Consider the following 21265-nt stretch of genomic DNA (forward strand, 5'->3'; position numbering starts at 1 on the left):
CATCTGGAGTCTCATTTAGCTACTTGCTAGTAACCCCTGTTTTTAAGACACATAGGTGCTTTATAATGAAAGTGACTATGAATAACTTTTAAGTATTTATAAAACAGTCTTGTGATTACTCTGATATGAGCCTTATTCTATAGCTCTAATGACTGAGCCTAATCCTCTGCACTTTAATTTACATTCTTGAGTCATATGTGCTCATACACTCCTTGTTCTGTGGACTATAAGAAAAAACATCGAAAAAGAGATTTTTGTCTTGTCATGTCATCATAGGGCTACATTATAGAAGCTATAGGTCTGTAGTGTTTATTATGACTGAGCCTAAAATCTAACATATTTATTAATACTTTGATCCTGCCTGCTCATCCCTGAGTCCAGTGCCATTTGTTTATTGCAAAAGATCTCGGCTATTTAATAGTTCTAAACAGATTATTTGGGCTTTTTATAAAAGTCACTAATTAATTATTTATGTAGACAGTCATGTTGTAATGTAATACATGACTTTAAAATGAAGGTAACCAGTAATATGTAAGGTATTACATTTTCAAACACCGACAGTCATAACCTCTGAATAGTGACGAAATTGACGATTCACGGTCCATCACCCGGATCTCCGGTGTTCGAGTCGTGCTCGCTGTCGCGGAAATGATTGTGGGAATCGCGCAGATGTGCACGAGCCCCCTTCACGTTACATATCTCCGCTGCCTTCACCAGCTGCCCGTCCCGGTGCGTTCATGTGCCTGTCAGGAGCACGGGGCAAAAAAAAAAAAAAAGAAAAAAAGAAAAAAGGGGGTGATATGACGTCATTTTGCAGTCTGGTTGATTACGGAGAAAACCTGAGCGCGAGGAAGTAGAGAAAATGAATACGTAGGAAGGGCAAAAAAAAAAAAAAAGGTGTGATATGTGTCACTCGTCCATTAGGCCAGCAGCAACGTGATGAGGTGAATTGCTGTGCTGAGGTCTGAGTCACTCTGAATGTGCAGCAAGAAATAATAATAAATAATAAAAAAAAAAATAGGAAAAAAAAACAAAAAAACAGCCAGAGCAGCAGTCTGGTGCTGAGCTGGTGGGGGCCGGGAGGAGAGAGAGAGATAGAGCGGGAGAAGGACGCAGTGTGGGCGGGTTAAGAAACGCCGAGAGGGAGGGGACGCCAGCGTAATATTCCCACCGTTTTCTCCTCTCCTCCGTAGAGCCGAGAAAACAAGGGCATCCATCGCGCTCTCTCAAAGCTCCCTCACGTCTCAACGCCGGGGCTGAAACTGCAGCGACACCACCTCTCTCTGTCTCTCTCCCTCCGACCCTGCCGTCTTTCAGGAGCGTCCCCGTGTCCTCTTCCTCTCCACCTGGAGGTTTTGTTTTTCAGCCTGCTGGGGGGATTGCCGAGCCGAGCGGCAGGGGCGTGAGAGGCGGATGCTGCGAGCGTAGAAGGCAGGGTACCAACCAGGAGCATCACCGCACTCACCACGGTAATGTGAACACGCACAGAGACAAAATGTCAGGCTTCCAGCTCCGGCTAACCTTCAGTTTCTCTGCGACATGTCCTCCCTCCCGACTTTGGTACCAGCTCTCAACATGGCTATCATGGAGGGAGCTTGGTAATGTGTGTCAATACCAACGGGCTGATTATTGTCGCATAGCATGTTTCTGTGTGTGGCCTGAACAACCTGTGCACAGATCAATCTCCTGTGATGTGTATTTTTTTTCCCTTCATGTATTCTTCCCACAGTGTATGTTGTCCTGTAGCCTCATCAAGGACTGCAGCACTGAGGTGGTGGGGAGAGGAAAAAAAACGTAGAGGCTTGTTATGTCAATGAGAGCTGAAAAAAAAAAAAAACCCTTTTCAGGATTCATTTTTCAGCTGTGGCCACTGCTACCAGACAGCAGCTGCATATCTCCTTTTTCTTTTTTTTTCTTTACAAACCCACAATTAAAACATGGGAAAACACCCACACGGCCACATGCAGAACCTACTCCAGCATGCTCCATATATCCAGGGCTCCTGGAAGCCTGACAGAAACCCACAGAGCGGGGACAATTATGGATTATGCTGATTGAATCTGCAGCTGCAAAAAATGTCATTACAGGGCCTCTCTTACCTGTGTAGGGTGCTCACACATGTGTCACATGTGTTTTTTTTTTTGCGCAGACAGCAAGGTAAAAGAAGCAGCTCTGTGCACCATCTAATAGACCTGATCTGTTTCTGTCTCTCTCAGTTTTGTACCTGATCAGTTGTTGATGCATGTACTGTGTCCCCCCCCCCCCCTCTTCCTCACCCCACCCTTCTACCTTTCCCTTCCCTTTCCTCCCTCAGATGGACAGAATGAATTTTCTCTCCTTCTTCCTCCTTTGCTTGACTTCGGTTGCAAATGGCAACAAAGGTCAGTTCCTCATCCTTTTTTTCGACTGTTAATTGTGACGTGTTGAGATGATGGTTCAGACTGGAGCACGCAGACCCGGCTGGTTGGCCCTGAAATGCTCCTGGTGACTGCGTTTCTGTCCCTCAGTGATCACATATAAAATGTTTCCACCTTCTCCGTTGCGTGACCCGGCGTGTGTGCATGGTGCCTGTTTCGCCAGTGCTGTGACTCTGAGAGGATGATAAATCTGTTTCCTCCTCCGTAGCAGATTTATCATCCAGGATAACCGTGACTCTGATTCAACATCATTGTTCCAATGATTATCATGCCAGGCGAAGGCGAAACGAGACAGACAAGTGTGGAGGGAGAATGTCAGAGGAGGAAAGTAGAGGAGGACGAGCGAGATTGAAGGAGAGATGGGGTGTCAGAGAGAGGAGGGAGAGAGAGACAGAGAGAGAGAGAGAGACGGAGGAGAAGGAGCTGTGACAGGAGAGGACGTGGCCGAAAAGACGCAGGCTGATAAGGAGGGAGGAGGAGGGGGTGGTGGTGGAGAGGTGGTGGTATGTGAGATCAGGTGACACGAGGGAAAAGGAAAGAGCACAAGATACTGGAGCATATGAGTGTAGATACATATGTGTTTGTGTGACCGGGGGGGGGGGGGGCGATAGAGTGACAGAGAGAGGAAGAGTGCCAGGAGAGACAGACAGAGATGGAACGGGATGCCTCTCAATCTGTAATCCCGGATGTAATCCACGGGCCTGATGCTCAGATTAATGCTATATAGCAGAGCAGGGGGAGGGAGGGAGGGAGAGAGGGAGGGAGGAGATCATCCGAGGGGACGGAGAGCGGGAGATAAATGACCAAAAAAGAGACACGGCAGTGGACTGTGGTAATAGAGGAGGAGGAGGAGGAGACGGTGTCAGGCTAGACCTTGAGAGGAGACGATGAATACCTCTGATTAGGGCTGGGTATCGACCCTCAACCACTTTTTGATAGCAACAATAATTTGTCCGTTCATCAAAAACATGAAAAGTGTGGTCAGTTTTAATTTACTTATTCTGTGATCATGATCTTTTTTTTTTTTTTTTTTTTGGCCAATTTCAGAGCGTTTTATTCAGGCCGAGTTCTTGCACAGGTGCTTGACAAAATTTGAATTTAAGATCCTTTTTTATTGAATTAGAAATGTACTTTTTGTGGAAAGAAGCGTAGTCATTTTTTACATTCTGTTTATGTTTTATATTTTCTATATTAATAATTTGATTTATACCAAGTCACAGAATAGTGCAAAATGCCCGTCAGAGTTTCAGATAGACCAGCTCTCAGGCCTGCAGATCAACGTTTGTCGCATCAAAGAACACATTTTAGATGCATTTCTTAACAAATTATGTGAATTTGATTTGATTGTTAACAAGAATTAATGTTCAGAGATTTTTTCCACCTTTTGTAATCTGACTTGCTGAATATCAGTTGCGACCAGTGACTATGTTTGGTCGCCTTTGCAACCAAAATAGAGGTCCTCAATGACCAAAAGTACAAAAACCCAGAGATGTTTACTGAATTATCACAAAAGATTAATAAAAGCAGCAGATCCTCACATCTGAAGAGAATCAATTTACATGAATGATTTTCAACCATGAGATGAAATTTTCTATCAAATCGTCTCAATTAGTCATCTATTTGAAAACTGGCAAAACCTAAATGTAAAAAAAAAAAATATACAAGTAAAATTCCTTCATCCAAAGTTTTACTTTTTTAGTCTTATCAGCAATATTTGCTTGAAGAGCAACTTAATAGCCCATTTTAGATTCAACTAGCACTCATTATGCAGCAGAATGGCCTCATTCAGAGAGCTAAATTACATTATTACACTGTTAGATTATTATTACTGATTATTACTGTGTAACGGTTTGAATTAAGCTAATTTAACAGCTATATCAGTCAAATAAATGCTGCGGAGTACAACGAACAATACTTGCTTCTGGAATGTGATGGAATAGAATTAAATACTCAAGTAAAATACCTCCACACTGACTTTAAATGCAATACTTCAGTAGTTGTACTGGTATGAAACTGGTAGTAAAGGTATGAAATGGTGGCGAGGCCGCACAAGATCATCAAAAACTCATAATTTAATTGCGATATGATTCAGAATTAGTTGGAGTCTGGACGTCTCTGCAGCTCTTCCCTCCTTCATTATGATGATGTTTTGTGTTACATTTTACATTAATCTGAAATTGCTTGTGATTTGGATATTGCACTCGGGTCATATTGCAATTACATTTCCATTCGCCGTGCAGCCGCAAGCTAAGGTATCATAAAAAAAGTATTGTGTTGACTCTATAATTGTAACAATTCAAGCGATACCCGGCTCCGTCTTTGAAGAGATAGAAGTTCGACCAGATTCACCACTTGCAGTATTTTCCTCTGTTGACTCGCCTCCTCGCAGACGAGATGCTGAAATTAGTTCCGGTCTGATTTTCCGGAAAACTCACTGTGTAGACAACAAAGCAATTGCTTAACACAAGTCTTGTGCCGCTGTCTGATTTCAAACTCTGTAGCTTCAGCGTTCAGAGATTGAGGACAACAGAAGCGAGGCACTTGGGCTTTTGTTTTTGCTCTTTGCTGGAGTGTAAAATCGTCATCCTTCTGGCTCATTAACTTGGCCTTTGATCATTCAGCACAGAACATTCAGCACAAGGATGAATAATTAATCCGCAATTAAAGGTTAAATTCACAGCAAACCTCAGGCATTTGCTTTTGACTCGGCCGTGTTTCTATTGTGCGGCGCCCGTGGCAGGTCAGTTTGCATGATTGATATGAGCAATACACCCCTCTGTGTGTGTGATAAGGTGAAATCTGACTGGCTTTAATTACGCTGCCAACCAGGGAGGTGTGCAGAGTTGCGCTCGTCATGAGGGTCTACATGGAGGAAAAGGGAACGTAAGAGGGAGATTCTGAGAGGGCGCGAATGTGATTAAACTGTGTCTTTGTGGTCACGCACATGCATACATTGTGTTCCCCCCACCCCACCCCACACTCATGCACACTCTTGCCACGTCCTCGCCCATAATGGAGTGTTAAAAATAGACACGTTGGTTCCTTCTAATTGCTCCATTTAACCCGAAGCCTCTTTGGTCTATTCTCTGTGCCATTCAGCCAATAAGCACAAGCCATGGATCGAGACAGAGTACCAGGGGATCGTCATGGAGAACGACAACACCGTGCTGCTCAACCCCCCTCTCTTTGCCCTGGACAAAGATGCCCCACTGCACTACGCCGGTAACGCCAACAGCAACAAACAGCGTGGAGGGATATAGGATGGGAGGGCTGGCAAGAAATACACTCGCAAAATATTTGACCCGTTCCGTGAACATCCAGAGAACTGCGAAAAATAGGTCAGACCGAGCGCTCGCCGAGCCAAAATTGAAAATTATCTCACCAGGCCGAGCTCGGGCTTTAATAGTAAACATGAGAGAAGTTTGGAGCTATCACACTGCTGCCATTTGCAGCCATATTTCCCAACAGACGGTCTAAATATTAAAAAGGCAATGTATTCAGTCACAGAGTCCACTATTTTTAGACCATCATAGTGTAATTCAACCCTTCATCTCAGCAGCGCTCTGCCTCTGCAGCCTGATGAAATAAGGTTATCGCCTTCGTGCTCCTGGAAATAACCGTGTTCAGTCAAATTATAATAGATCAACCAGAATTACTCAAGCGCTCCCTGAAATTCATTGGGCTTGTGTCAAGAAGGAAGCAGAAAATTAGGTGTTTGAGCAAAGAACTTTCCTTACCTTCAACCTGTATGTCAGCCGGGGGAAGATAAGCGGCTATACAGAGGGTTTTATTTTGAGTCTCAAATGCAATCTCTTTTATTCTTTTCTTATTGTAATTGCCACATAAAGGAACCCTCTAGATATCCGTCCGCACTCCTTCGGTATCCCAAGGAGAATGATATGACTTTAAATCTACTGAATGCAAGAATGAATTGTCACATTAAGTTCAGTGAAGATAGATTGATAGTTATTTCCTTCTTCTCTGCTCAAACCGTGGACATTTCGACTGGACTGGGATTGCCCGACTGAATTTCTGGTGATATGTCACTGGCTGTTGTAGCTGTTCTAAATAATGAGAATAACCTTTATTTTTGTAGCACTCTTCTTCATAGATAATAAGTGATAAATAAATAAGTTAAAAAAAAAATTATTGTGACAATAGAAATAGGAAATCTCGGGGCACAGAAAGACGTCGTCATGCTGGATTTCTCAAGGAATAACTGAGGCAGCAAGATGAATTTTAATAGGAAGTTCCAAAGTCTAGGAGGCGCCGACAGGAAATGTTTGAGTCTAGACTGCGGAGTTTTTCAGCAGGATCTAAGGTTGAGTGCAGGTATGTTTGGGCACAAACGCAGAAATGTTTGCTGGATCCGGAGTGCTTTAAAAATAATGAGGAAACCGTTGAAAAGGAATCCGTTTGAAAGTCGCCTGGAAGCCAGCACAAACAGGGCTGTATGATCTCTCTCAGGCAGGCTGTGCGTCTTGAGTTACAATAATCAATTCAAAGGAAAATAAAATAGGCGAGCAAGTTTATTTATATAGCATTATTCAGACGCAAAGCAACTCAAAGTGCATAACAGGGTCATTTAATGCGTTGGAGGACAATACAAAGACAAAACAATGAGCAAAAATAAGCAGATAAATAGTAGAAATTGCATTTATAAGACAATAAAAACAAAAGTAAGCCAAGTTAAAGTTAGAGATTTAAAAAAGTTACGAGTGTTACTGGAAGGACACGGTAAACAGTCTTTATTAAGCTCAGATATAAATGAGCCAGTAGCTTCTGCAGACCTCAAGTGGGAGGCTTAAAAACTAAAAGTTGCTAGTTTGTTTTTTAATCCTGGGAATGCAGAGTAAACCTGTAACCAGAAAGTTCTACTCAAAATGTTACTCAGGTAAATTAAGCTTAACTTTACATGTATGCATATATGAAATGCTCGATATGCTCAAATGATAATCAAGTCGAATATCCAACATTTCTTTTATCAGAATTATCTGCATCAGTGCTCAAGTGCCTCAAATGTGGGCCTAGGTACAGTACTTGTGTGAATATACTTTGCTATTTTCCATCATTAAAATTACGAAGTTAATAAGTTAATAAGACTATTTATTTATTTATTACTATAAGATAAGCAAACTTGGAGTCCTGGTGTTTATTTTTCCTCTCTTAAATCGTCTTCCAGGTGAAATCTGTGGCTTCCGGGTTCATAATGGCCCCTCGGGTTCAGGATCGGTCCAGTTTGAAGCCGTGGTTCTGGACCGCTCTACCGGCGAGGGTCTGGTCCGCTCCAAGGAGCCGCTGGACTGCGAGAGCCAGCGGGAGCACAGCTTCACCATCCAGGCCTACGACTGCGGAGAAGGGCCTGATGGAGTCAACAGCAAGAAGTCCCACAAGTCAGTTCCGTTTCTGTCCTCTGAAGATATTTAACGTTTGAAACAGTAATTACAGTTTCTGTCTGAGGTTCCTCTGGCTGTGCACTGGAATGACCATCCGGCCATCTCTACTTCCTGTTGTTACAATCATCTGTCTCTCTCTCTCTCTCTCTCTCCCCCCTCTGCTTCTGTTTTGCCTCCCACTCCTCCTCCCCTCAGGGCCACCGTTCATGTACGTGTGAACGACGTCAATGAGTTCTCCCCCGTGTTTGTCGAGCGTCGCTACGAGGCTTCAGTCCCAGAAGGGCGCCTGTTCGACCGAATCGTGCGTGTGGAGGCTCTGGATGCCGACTGCTCCCCGCAGTACAGCCAGATTTGCTTCTACGACATCATCACTCCCAATGTGCCCTTCGCTATTGACAACGATGGTGAGATATGTTTTATCTTGTAGCAGTAAATCAGCGGGTGTTGGGAGTCGCAGACCTATTAATATTTCTCTCTCTCTGTGCTACAGAAATACAATAACCCTACCAGTCACAGCTTTACTTTTCCTTTTATGCCGTCTGTGCTATCAGCTCTCAGTAGAATCACTAAATTCAATACTCAGTTCAGTATTCAGCGGCGGATGTCCTCTATACAAAAACACACACGCACACACACACACACACACAGTAGACGCTTCTGAGATATTGATGTCTGCATTGAGACGGAGTGAGTGTTTAATTCCTCTCACAGGTAGGAACCAAAAGATGTTAAAATAGACCTGGTGTGGGCGGACCTTTGTTCTGCCTCTGCATAAACACTGCAGCAGCTGTTTGGTTTAATATAGCGTCCTTTTGTTCCCACCTGCTCGTAGATTCCCCTAACTTCTTCCCTGTCGCTATTGCGTTCATTGACTGGCTAGCAGGAGATCAATTGTTATGTGACACAGCAGCTGAGGGGGTCCCAGTTTTGGGATGACTCTGCAGAATTGCCCTGTTTGGACTTGGGAGGGTTCGGCAGATTGAGGATGAGCAGCTTCTTTCTGTTCTTTGGGTCAGGCTGGCACAGAAGCACAGAGACCTTTTGTTCCAACCTTGTTCAGATGCTGTGGGCTTGTCATTGTCTATTTTCCTTTTTCTCCATACGTTGTCTTTTCTGCTGCTGCCTCCGTCTCTTTCATCCCTCTGTTTCTCCTCTCGCCATGTCACAGCATCTTCTGTCTTACCTATTGTTTGACAGCTGGCATGCTGAGCGCTGTCAGCCTATCGCAGTTACTCGCTGTTACCTTTATCTCTTTAAAACGGGAGAAGCCCTTCAGTTTTCGTCTTGTTCTGCACAATTCATCTCCCACTGTTTCTGGCTTTATCTCTTTCTAATCCTGAACATAGCGCGCCGAGCAGGATGGTGGGGATTCTTTAATGTGTTCTTGCGGCGTGAGGCGCTTTATCAATGATCTTCATTTGTTCTGGGCTTTCAATTACGTAAGCGTGTTGTTGATGACTAACGCTGTCTATTTCTGTTTCCCTTTTATTCTTTGTTTCATTTTTTTCTTCTCGTCTTTTCTTTCTTTGCCTCTCTCTGTCTCCTAGGTAACATTAAGAACACAGAGCCGTTGGATTCGAAGCGTCAGCGGGTTCACACCTTCTGGGTGACAGCCTTCGACTGCGGAAAGAACCGCGCTCAGGCTGACGCCCAGGTTGTCGTCACGGTCAAGCCGTCCTGCAAACCCGGCTGGATGGGTAAACAGTGTTACATACATATGGATGACTCTCACGAGGCTGCAGGAGATGTGTCTTAGTCTCTCTATCTGTTGTTTTTCCATTCAACTATCACTTTTAGCTGGAATGTGTGTGGGCTGCCGCTTGGATGATTCACCTTTGCGTGTTTATATCAAGAGCGGAGTTTTAAAGCGGTAGCCATGCCACTAAGTTATATCAAGGGGAGGCAATTAATTAAACTCTGATAATGTATTTATACATAAGCATACACACGACTGCGACATCTCCCCTGACACTAGATTCCTCTGCAGGATGAGCAGGCACCGTTTATTGGCAGCCTTTCTGGTCTTTGGATCGGATTCGATTTTATTTTTTTTAACTTAAATTTTAACATGTCAGTGACCAGATGCTTTGACATTTCATCCGGGGGGGATTAACAAAAGATCTTCTTTTCCTCAAAAGGGTGTCATTTTGTAGAAAAGCGATGGGGACATAAGTGCAAAGATGAAAAACATCTCTTAAAATAATCTTCGACATATCTGATTTTAGACAATGCAATGAAGAGGAGAAAAAAAGGATGAGATGTTAGAACTTCTAGATCAAGCTTCACTTCAGCCTTAGAAGCTGCTGTAAGCGCCGTCTTACCTAACGCCCTGCCCGTTTTGCAGTTAACAACTCCGTCCTTCCTCTTTACGTCACGACATGAAGAGGCAGTGATGATCGCCAACACTCTGTAACAGTGTTTACTGTTGGGACATTGAGCTATTTCACACTTATTTTAGCAAAATGATATCACTTACAGCACTTTAATATGTCTGCAAACCTCAGACTATTCTAGCCAGCTTGCTATCTGTCTGATCAGCCCACCCAGTGTATTACGATTTAACTATATGTGATGGTCGCATCTGTTATCTAAAAGCACAAAAACAGTTTTCTTGGACATGTTGTCTTGTCAATTTGATTTATTCATTTTGTCATAATTTCACACCAGAATCAGAACCAGCCAGTTACAAATGAATAAATATATAATTTATTATATTATATATTATTATTTGTATTATATACAAATACAAATAAATAACGTCTTTAAAAAGACATTTTCTTTTCTTTACTTTTCCTGAAGCGACAGTTCTTAGAGAACAAGAGACTGTATGAACATGTGGCGGGTAGATTATTTTAGTATAAAACCGATTGAGTAACCTTGAATAATCTGATGTTGCCATGTTGCTGTTGTTTCTACATCATAATTAATGTTTATCCAGGACCGTCATGGCGGCTAACTAATCAGGTTTTATAACGTGAAAGCTTTGCAGCTGGGGGAGTATTTGAGTTGTGTAAACCTGACCAAATTGCCACAGTAAACTGAAAAGAAAATCCATAACGAAAGAAGCTTTATTTATTTATTTATTTTTGAAAAGAAGCATTAATCTTAAAAAAATACAAAGTAGAAAAACAAAAGCTAAAACAAAGTACCAACGCAAGAGGAGCAAAGTACAACTAAGGTGAAAGTGGGTGACGCTGGAGAACACTGGAGGGAACAGGCTCAGGTGTAACACACAGGACGATCTGACAAAGACAGAGTGGAGCACACAGGCTTACAGACAGGCAAAACTAAGCAGGGGAAGAGGTGCAGGTGGAGTGAGGCGGAGAAACACAGGTGAAAGCAGGGAAAGGCTAAAGAGGGAGATGTAGAGCAGGTGTGGAGGGAAAGCAGACTGGTGAGGACCACAAGAAAACAGGAGGGGAAATAGCACACTGGAGAAATTAGTACTTTTATCTCAGGTCCTTGAGCAACACTAATCATGATGTTATTGGAATAACACTAATATGCTGATATCAGATTAACCGAATAACCTCATCACAGTAACAGGGCTCCAACTCACGTTATGATTGTGATCGTGTCATATTATATTTTTTTCAGGATGGACCAAGCGTGTGGAGTACACTCCTGGGTCAGGGAGCATCCCCCTGTTCCCCAGCCTGCACCTGGAGACCTGTGAGGAGACAGTGTGGAACATCCAGGCCACCGTAGAGCTCCAGACCGGCCACATCGGGAAGGGCTGCGACAGAGACAGCTACTCTGACAGATCTGTGCGACGCCTGTGTGGTGAGTTCTGTTTTATAGATGAAAAGGTGAATATTCAGCGTGTAAGATCTTTTTTTTTAATCAACATCCTCCCTCTGTTTCCTTCAGGTGCTGTCAGAGGTGAGGTAGACCTCCTCCCACCTCCGTCACCTGCTGCCAACTGGACCTCCGCTCTGCCCACTCTGCCTTCTTCTGATTCATCTCTGGTCTTCTCCTTCAACGGGTCCAACCACGTCGCCGTGGTGCCGGATTCGGTCGTCTCAGCGTTATCGGGCGACCACTTCACCCTGCAGCTGTGGATGCGAAGGGGTGGAGCCAACATCCAGCCTTCGACCACTCAGACCCGAGGAAATCGCAAAGAGGAGGAGACGATTGTTTGCAGCACCGTCAAGAACGGTATGTGATGATAGATACTATCATGAAACTTGCCCAGTTTATTACTGACAGTAAGACAAGTATTTTTTGAAATGGTTTTCTGAAATTTTATTTTTAAAATTGGAATCATGATTAACGTTTTTTTTACTTTAAAATGTTTTTGACATACTGAAAGAGCTCGAACATCACTGGATTCTTGGGGCCGATGTTAATACCAATAATGGGGAGCAAAAAGATTCAGAGATTTATATAAAAAGATGCATACATAATGGTGATGTACTTTTTTTAACAAAAACATTTATTGTCTAAAATGACAGAAAAAAAAATGTATATGGGTGAAAATATATATATATATACGTATAACATATATGCAGATACCGACATGTCTGTGACCGGCCAACAGATTTATCGGTCAGACTCTGCATATTAGAGTTAAAAATTCTCACAGACAGAATTTGATATCTCTTTTTATCAATTCATAAACCAGAGAATATTGTCAACAGCCTCAAAGAATCAATGTTTGCGATGTTTTCAGGTATACAGTGCAATATTAATCAGGCTATAAATGATGTATGAACAAATCTCTCTTTAAAAAATTCCAGAATATAGATAGGAATACAACTTGTTATGTGAGGGCTCAGCCCAAATATTTCACTATTTGGATATTTTTTTTCTGTGGGTAATTGTGCAGTTAGATAAAGGGCAAAATACAAAGTAGCTGTTATCAAACCTTGTTAAAACCAAACTGCTCGAGATTACAAACATGGGTAAAACACACCAAACCTTTGGGACAATAACAAATAACACTGGTAACAGTTTACCGCAAGTATCCTTCATAGTTAATACCTTTAATTAAACTGAAAGACACAATCAGCACAGAGAAATGTCTGGATAAGTCCTCCCCTCCCTCCGAAAATTTTTATATCCGCTTTTGATAACAACGGAAGCTCCAGAGCCAAAAGAATTGTCTTTGGGACAGCTCTTAATGTTAATGAAGGGGAGATTTCTCATTTTGAGAAAACAGCCTTAAAGATACTTTTTTTTTTTCTAAATTCATCAACAGGGTAAAAAAAGAATGAGTTTATCGATGTCACTGTGAAAGTGTGAGGCGATGATTTTTTGTACCACAAATTTTCAGATATTTAGTTTTTAAATGATTTGGCAATATGATTAAATGACTTACATAAATTCCCAGAAAATAAATCTGAATCAAAATAGACACATGAGTGTGTATTTTGGACGTTTTGTTTCCACTAGCCTGGCAGCAAAATATCCTAAAATCTCAAACTTGTTCAAGTGTGAACTCTTTCCATCTCACAGCGGACATTAAACTCCCACAAGGTTACCCCCCCTCTCAAATCCTCAGAACTGCAGGGGGGGAAAAGTTCTTAGTTTTAAGAACTACTATAGCATCAAGGTGCTCTTGAGAGAGACACTTAAACCCAGCTGCTCTACTTGAGCAGCCAAGTGGACCGCAGAAGAACAGTCAAACACTGTAATTGTGCCAGGCAGAATATCGCGTGTATCACATGAACGTTCTCAACTGTTTGACTTTGTGGGTTGCAGAGCTTCCGTCGGTAAAAACGGCAACAGAATTCACAGGTGAGAGAGATAAAACAAAGATTAAAATCTATACTGAACTCATTTTATTTCTCACTGTGGTTATTCTCTGAGGAAATGCCTACAGAAGCTGAGACGGTTTGACAAGACCGCACTGACCCACCAATTATTTTCTGTTCCTTTTGCTCTGCAGACGACTCGTTCTCCCACTATTCCCTCTCCGTCCACGGCTGCCGCCTCTCTCTCTTCTACTGGCCCGACGTCTCTGCCGCACGGCCCGTCAAGTTCTTGTGGAAACTGGAGCAGGTACTGGGGGAACTGCAACTCTGAGCTTTGATGTTCTCACACTTTCACTTGTTTCTTCTGTATTTGTACCTTGAAATTAAGCTGAAATGCAGGCTATGCAACATCATCCAGTAATACAAAAACGTGGGAACAACAAAAGAGCATAAACTGCAGCATCATAAGTACTTTAATCTACTTTCAAATCATACATCTATCTGGAAAACGTTGATTTTATCCCGATAAAGGGCTGCTTTTCTTGCTAAATTCAGTGATATTTAGTACCCAGGAAGAAGGACAACAATAAACAAATTAGATGTGACAGGACTAATTTTCTTTATAAATTCAGACTGTCAACATCTCTTCTGAGCATATTAAGATGCTTTGTACATGAATAATATACAACACAGTTCTCATCCTCATATTCGTATTTTGTCATCCGAAACGTGTACATAAAGGTTAACAGCGGTTCATGCATGCAGCTGTGCAGAATACAAAAGAATGTGCATGTAAAATGGTTCCAAGTGACCTGTTTTGAATGTTGCTCATGTGGCAAAGTTACATACCTGCATGTGTGCGAGTGTGTGTTGTTTGTTGTGGGGATTTTTTCGGGGGGAGAGGGGTTTGTGTTGACGGGGGCTTGTTTTGGCTGAAGCCGCTGCTCCCAGACATATTGAGGCAGCATGGATTAAAGGATGCTGAGCTGATACAGAGAAGATTTGTCAAATCCGTCTGTCTGAACCGGGATATCTTATTACCCCGGTCCTCCTCTTCTGCCCCTCTATCAGATTAACCCCCCCATCTTTCCTCTTTGTATTCCTTCTGATATCTGTAGAGAAAGCTGAAACAAATGTGTGCTGGGATTGACATTGATGGTGGAATTCAACCAAGTGCTTTTACTTAAGTGCAGTTTTGAAGCACCCGTGTTTTACTTGAGTATTTCTGTTTATTGATACCATTCACCTTGGGGTCCTCTTTGTGTTACAAAGTGGTGAGGACAAAAGGTCTGCGCTGAAATGATCTGTGCAATTTTAGGAGGGATTGAATGAGGTGAGATGTCGATGCATTACATCACAAAAAGAAGCAACTGAGGGAATGACCTGAACCACGTTAGCTAAAGATAATAAATCAACCTGACCTCTAGATGTTAAGTTAAACTGCCCTCTGCAAAGCAATCACAGCGATGACTCATCCATAGCATGAGGTTTTAAATATTGAGATCTACATCTTGTATTGCGATATAGCTTGGAAATATTGTGATATTATTTTATGGCCATATTGTCCAGCCTGAGTTTGAGTATTTTCACATTGTTGTTCTGTGCATTTTTAAGTAAACGATCTGAATACTTCTTCTAATACCAGTGCGACTCTTTTGTTTGCACATGCGCCCATAAATCTGTGCAGCTCCACATTTTGATTGGTCATGCTGGTGCCACTGTGTTGCCTATCTTCAGTCTCACATTGACCTCGTCTTATCTCCGTCAAACAGGTGTGTGACAGCGAGTGGCATCATCTTTCACTCAGCGTCCAGTTTCCGTCAGTGACCCTGTATGTCGATGGCGTGACCTTCGACCCTGCCCTCATCCATGACAACGGAGCCATCCCCAACCCCGCCCCCCGCCAGAGGATGTTCATCGGCGCCTGCTGGGGTAAAGAAATGCATGTTCAGTGAATCCAGGACTGACGTACATTTTTCATTCCAGCTTAATGATGGATTTTGACAGAAATGAATGCAAGCAGAGCAGAGACGCACATCAACAAAGAGGGCAGGCTGACATTTTCTGGCATAAGCGCCAGCAACTCATAAACCCTCACAAGGCACCTTAAGACAGTCGTCCGAGGCGTCTCGCCCTTCGCTCCCTCGCTCCGCTCTTTATAATTTTCCCTGATGCATTTTGTCTTCGAGGGCTAATAATATAACTGACTTATCAATTATTCAAGGCAGCAGAACAACACGAGGGCCAGACAGCTATCAGCCACTTATACCCAGACCGCTGGTTAAACTGGGAAACTCTGGCTGCCAATTAGCAGTGAAACACGCACACAAACACACACATATTTACAGCCTTTCACTCCACACTGGAAGTCGCTCTCCTGCCTGCTTGGCAACAGCTGCTGCTGGATAATGAGGAGATGGTGCATTTTTGAATAACATCTACAGTTTTTCCTTGCTTGCATTTTCTCACTCGTGCCTGCTGTTGCTATTATTATATATTTCATTACCCCTGTCAGTCTGTGGCACTTCCTCTCTTTTCTTTTCATACCTCACTACATTTTCCTCACTGTGCCTCACTGTTTTCTCTTTGTCTCTTCCCCCTTTTCCCTGCAGAGCCTGAGGAGAAGCAGAAAGAGATACTAAACAACACCATCCCAGAGGGTAAAGACTCAGGTGACCTCCCTGTTTTCATACTTTTGTCAGCGGCAGAGCTGATGTTGCTGTGTTATAGTTTCCAGTATGTACATATTCAAATATTGGCGTAGTATTCACGCTGGACTGTCTCTGCTCTTTAGTGAAGTATGTGGGCGGTTACCACGGCCTGTTGTCCGGGGTGACGGTGCGTCCAGGCAGCGTGGAGCCTCACAGTGTGGTGGAGTGTCTGTACGCCTGCAGGGAGGGTCTAGACTTTGGAGACCTGGAGACTCTGGGCTCTGGCATGAAGGTAAAGCCTCAGAGAACTCAAGGCGGCCTCACTGTAGAGAGACTGGCATGAACATTTGTCTCAGACATTCAAAATTAAACCATGCTGCATCGCTCTCTCTAGTACATCATGCTTTATTCACAGTTTGAGCCCTCTTCAAACCAAGTTACTGTCTAGAATAAAATGAACAGAACACAGTGTTTGGTTTAGGGGACATACATACATATATATATATACACACACACAACAATGTCACTCAGTAGAGAGCACACCTCCCCCCAGACAGTTCACTGAATAGCCATTTCTCAACTGCACATTGGTGGTAGCTGGAAACAGCTCTCTATTTGTTACCAGTGGCTGTTAAAAATATGATTTTAATAATCAGCTGGATCGTGATTTTTTAAAATCAAAATCTGCATCTTACTCGTAGATACCAGACGCTTAAATATGCCTCATTTTTTTCTCATCAAGATTCAGTAGTTATTCCCTGAGATATTGACAAAAATGTCGAAAAAGGCCCAAACTCACAATATAAACTACAGTGAGAAAAAAATCCTGGATACTTTCCTTTGTTCAGATCCGCATCAAAAGTTAATGGACTCTATTCTGGGCTGAGACTCATCCCCCATCCAAGTTTCATGGAAAACCGTTCAGTAGTTTTTGTGTAATCCTGCTGACAAACCAACAAACAAACAGCGATGGGAGGCGCGCAGGTGGTCGAGTGGTTAGAGCGCATGCCATATACACAGCCGATCCCGGTTTGAATCCCGACCGGAGTTCCTTTGCTGCATGTCACATCTCCCTTTCTCTCCTGTCTGTCTACTGCTAAATAAAGGTGTCGGTGCCAGAAAAAGTCTTTAAAAAAACAGAGATGGGAGAAAACGTAACCTACTTGGTAACTGTAAATACGAAACATACAATATTATAACCAACATTTCAAAAATACTTTTTACAACAGAGAATTCACCCAAAGATCTTAGTGACTTAAATCAAGTAATATAGCACAGCAACAGTGCGTTAGGTATAATGTGAAGAAATTACTATTTGTATCACAAATGTGTGTTTACATTATTTTTTTTACTTGTTATGTATTTGTTTGTTATTCTAACAAGGTCAGGACTTTGACAACAACAAAGAAAAGGATACTGACACAACTATTAATGGCTGAAATAGTTTAATGTTCATTTTTTAATCCAATGCAGCACATTCTGAACTACTTTAACCTCGTTTTCAAACTCACTGCATTTATTATTTATGGATAACCCTTAAACAATTATATAGCTATATAGCTCCTCATTTTCCTGACTAAAAGAGACCAATCTTAGAATTCCAGATGCAAACATCCCCGTATTAAGAGCCCCTGTAAATTAAAATCTCAGTTTTAATCATGCAGTGTACACATCATTGCTTGTTCCATGTCTGCGAGCAGCTTTGAAGTCGCAGTTCTCAGTGTTGTATTATTCTAAAAGTCAAGTCGCTTCGCATTTGTCTGAAATGAGCAATTTGTGCTTCAGCAAGCTTAAAGGTCAAAATACGTTAGAAAGTAGATGTTTGAGTCTCATTCCCAACTTGTCAAATACTCTCTGGGATTGTAGGGCGGGTCAGTTTTTGATGAGTTTGGGAATGAGGCTCCAAAATCAGCTTTTTCTTGCAAATAAGACCTTTAAACAGACGCGCACGCACACACGCACACACGCACACACACACACACACACACACAAAGCATAAGAATATACTACATTAAATGGAGACATACATCAGTTGACATAAACACGTGCACCGTTGAGAATTGTCCCCACTTGCTGAAGTTCGTCAGGAGCAGGTTTGAAGTGTTCACACAGTCGCCCCATTTTCAATTTGGGAATGTTGCTCCAATATTCCGTCACGCCATCTGTGTGAAAGCTACCGAGGCAGAGTGGGGGGACTGTTTCAGACAAGTACACAGATCCTTTACTCATCAAATAAAAGAGAAATGTCCCACACTTCAGCCCACAAGGCAAAGTTACAAGACCAAACAAACGTCAGCCTTTGAGAGCCAGACAGGCTATTTACTGATTACAGTTATGTGATGTAATCGAGAACAGTCCAACGCTACAAATATATTAAACTGCAGCTCGATTTTTAAAAAGGAACATTATTTTCCCTGTGTCATTACCATCAACATAGTCATCACCGTCACTAAGATAAAAGTCTGACTTATCTTCCCCATTGCATTATGTAAGTATGTAATGCTACAAGCTGTTTTTTTAAAGAACCTTTTTGGTTTGCATGAGAAGAAGATAAAAAAAGATTTTTCCGGAAAGGAAGCCATGACCTTATTTTTCTTGAATGTGTTTATTTTTTGTTCACATGAATTTATTTCTGTGTTCCGACTTGCTGTTTGTGGCTTATAGATTACATAAAACAGTTTTCAAGTCTGAACAAGAGGAAAACACCAATGCTTCAATCTCCATTTGAACACCTGATTATTGTATAAAACAGAAATAAGATTTCAGCTGTGGCACAAATTGTTTTGTTGCCAGATGTGTTTCAAACCTCCTCTAGTGGTGACTTATAATAATGATGTCTCAGCTAAAGCTATCATGTCTTTGCTGTTGATTCAAGGAGATTAACCCTTTCCTAAGTTTCCCCTTCTCTTTTATTCTCTTATATTTTGGAGAAATATGACGTGTTTATGTAAATGAGTGGGAACTTCAAGAATTCTTCTTTGTCGTTGCAGGTCCACGTGAACCCCAGCCAGTCAGTGTTGGTGCTGGAGGGTGACGACATTGAGAGCTTTAACCGTGCGGTGCAGCAGGTCACCTACAGGAACTCTCTACGCTTCGCCACCCCTGGAGTCCGACCCCTCAAACTGACCACCTCGCTCAGGTACAAAAACACACAGACATGTAAACATGAATAGATATGAGCTCTTCACTCACATAAAAATCAGCTATTGAAGAGGCAGAGATGCTGATTAACAGCGACTAATTTATGTTGATTGAAAGTCTTTCTGTGGAATGCAGGAAACTAACTAAAGCAGACATAATTAAATGTAAATGAGCACACTGTAAGTCACAAATCATCCGTCTGACACTTGCTGCCAGTTTGCAGAGAATCTGAGTCTGCGGCAGTCAAATCAGGTCTCACTCTGTTCCGCCGCTCGCCCCTCGGATGCCTCCTCTTGAACTCATCAAACATGGACCTTGCCTCAGTGCTGATAAGAGCTGGTGCGGCATGAAAGAGGTGATTATATAGAGAATATGTCAAAGCAAGAGATAACAAGGAATATCTTATCTCTTGCTCATTCAAGTCAGCAAGACAGAGGTAAAAAATTCAATCAGCCGGGTTTTATAGTAACCAAGGTTGTTGAAGGATTAACTTCGAGAGGCTGTTTCGCCACCGTCAACTGTCGTCATGGTGTTACTCGCTCACCTTCACCTGGTAAAAAAAACATTCTCTTGCTGCTAAAGATGTTGTTTCTGTATCCTTAATGGTGCCGGACAGACTGACAGCACCAGGCTGTTCAGCTCCCAAACAATCCCTGACTCCCTGCTCCTGTCCGCATCACGCTGAATCACATGGCTGTGAAAATAAAAAGCACACAGACTCTGTTTCCGGGTCAGTGCTCAACCATGCTTAACAACTGCGAGCTGGCTCTCTGGCTTTAGCAGTCACTTTTAGCTGATGAAATATTAATTCACCCTGGGAAGCACAGCGAGTGCATATACTACGTGCTATGTTGTGTATTTATACCTTAACTGGCTGCATGATGACAAATCAGATCTCGTCAAGCTCTCAGGCTGTGCACATATTCTTGTCTGTGTCTTTAGGGGCTGTTGTCTTTTGTCACATGGTTATAAGATTAAAATGATTACCAGGCCACAAGTCGGTGCTGGAGGTTTTTTTTCCCACCTACTATTTTTTATTTTTTTTTCCCCAAAGATCCTAGCAATTCAAGGTCATGGACTGATATTTTTTTTCTTGGTTTCAGCTCAAGTGTACGAGAGTTGTTTTTTTTCCTCCAGCGTGTTTATTTTATTGCGTGTGTGAAGATTAGACTGATTTGAGGCCAGGAGTTACCCAGATGGCTGAACAGCAGGCCCTTCTGGAGAGGCCGATAGAAGCAGCTGCTCACCCTGATAGTGGAAATGTAACACACAAATGCACACACACACAACACACTTGCACACACTTTGCTTAATCCCCTTTCAAATGTGATTCTGAATTATAGTGCAGATGAATAAATATATGTAAGCAGCCTGTCATCAATCTTATTTGCTCCTCCTTTTCTGGCAGGAAAATTTAATTTGTAACAGCGGAGCTACTGTGGTTTGACGTTTGCTATTTTCAGTGTCGCAACGGAGCCGATGTTTGCCACAGTTATGGTGAAATTAGGGAACTACATTGAGAAAACACAGCACTGGATTTAGAGCTTTTTGTACACAATCATCGTGCCAACTTTCCTCACGCCACTCAGCCACAGTGTTGCTGATTTGAGAGTCTAAAGGCATGCAAGTGGTGCTTTGAGTTAAATGCTAACATCAGGATGCTAACACTGAGAATGTTGGTGTTCAGCATGTATAATGTTTTGGTAACATGTACGGTGCAGCTGAGGCTGGTGTTTGACCTTATGATGGCGCTAGATGACAAGTTTAAAGGGGAACTGTGCCAGTTTTACACATCAAAGTCTGGTTACAGATTTTTGGGATTACCCATAGACAGCTGATAATGGTCAGCAGGGGGCGACTCGGGGCCAAAAAAAGAAGTCTGACTCTATGTAAGCTTCTGAGAAAATGACCTACTTTTAACTTGATTTATCACACCAGTAAACAGTTTCCTGATGACTTCATTG

At 42.4% G+C, this 21265-nt stretch overlaps 1 protein-coding gene across 2 annotated transcripts in view; it reads left to right on the top strand.

Annotated features, from left to right (window-relative positions):
• The first annotated feature begins 1129 nt into the window (after positions 1–1129).
• clstn3 (calsyntenin 3) overlaps positions 1130–21265 on the top strand; it is a 28567-nt gene continuing 8431 nt past the window's right edge. The window contains exons 1-14 of one of the 2 annotated variants that reach the window (XM_037074886.1): positions 1130–1469; positions 2315–2381; positions 5517–5639; positions 7600–7810; positions 8009–8217; positions 9361–9510; positions 11411–11596; positions 11684–11971; positions 13517–13552; positions 13704–13816; positions 15282–15441; positions 16122–16181; positions 16304–16452; positions 19151–19299. In XM_037074886.1, the coding sequence (XP_036930781.1) occupies positions 2315–2381; positions 5517–5639; positions 7600–7810; positions 8009–8217; positions 9361–9510; positions 11411–11596; positions 11684–11971; positions 13517–13552; positions 13704–13816; positions 15282–15441; positions 16122–16181; positions 16304–16452; positions 19151–19299 (1901 nt within the window). In that variant the 5' untranslated portion in view covers positions 1130–1469. The remainder of the gene's footprint in view (positions 1470–2314; positions 2382–5516; positions 5640–7599; positions 7811–8008; positions 8218–9360; positions 9511–11410; positions 11597–11683; positions 11972–13516; positions 13553–13703; positions 13817–15281; positions 15442–16121; positions 16182–16303; positions 16453–19150; positions 19300–21265) is intronic. The other variant, XM_037074887.1, reaches the window with a different exon arrangement.

This window comes from Acanthopagrus latus, chromosome 17 (assembly GCF_904848185.1).
Source record: "Acanthopagrus latus isolate v.2019 chromosome 17, fAcaLat1.1, whole genome shotgun sequence".
In the NCBI taxonomy this organism is placed as follows: Eukaryota; Metazoa; Chordata; class Actinopteri; order Spariformes; family Sparidae; genus Acanthopagrus; species Acanthopagrus latus.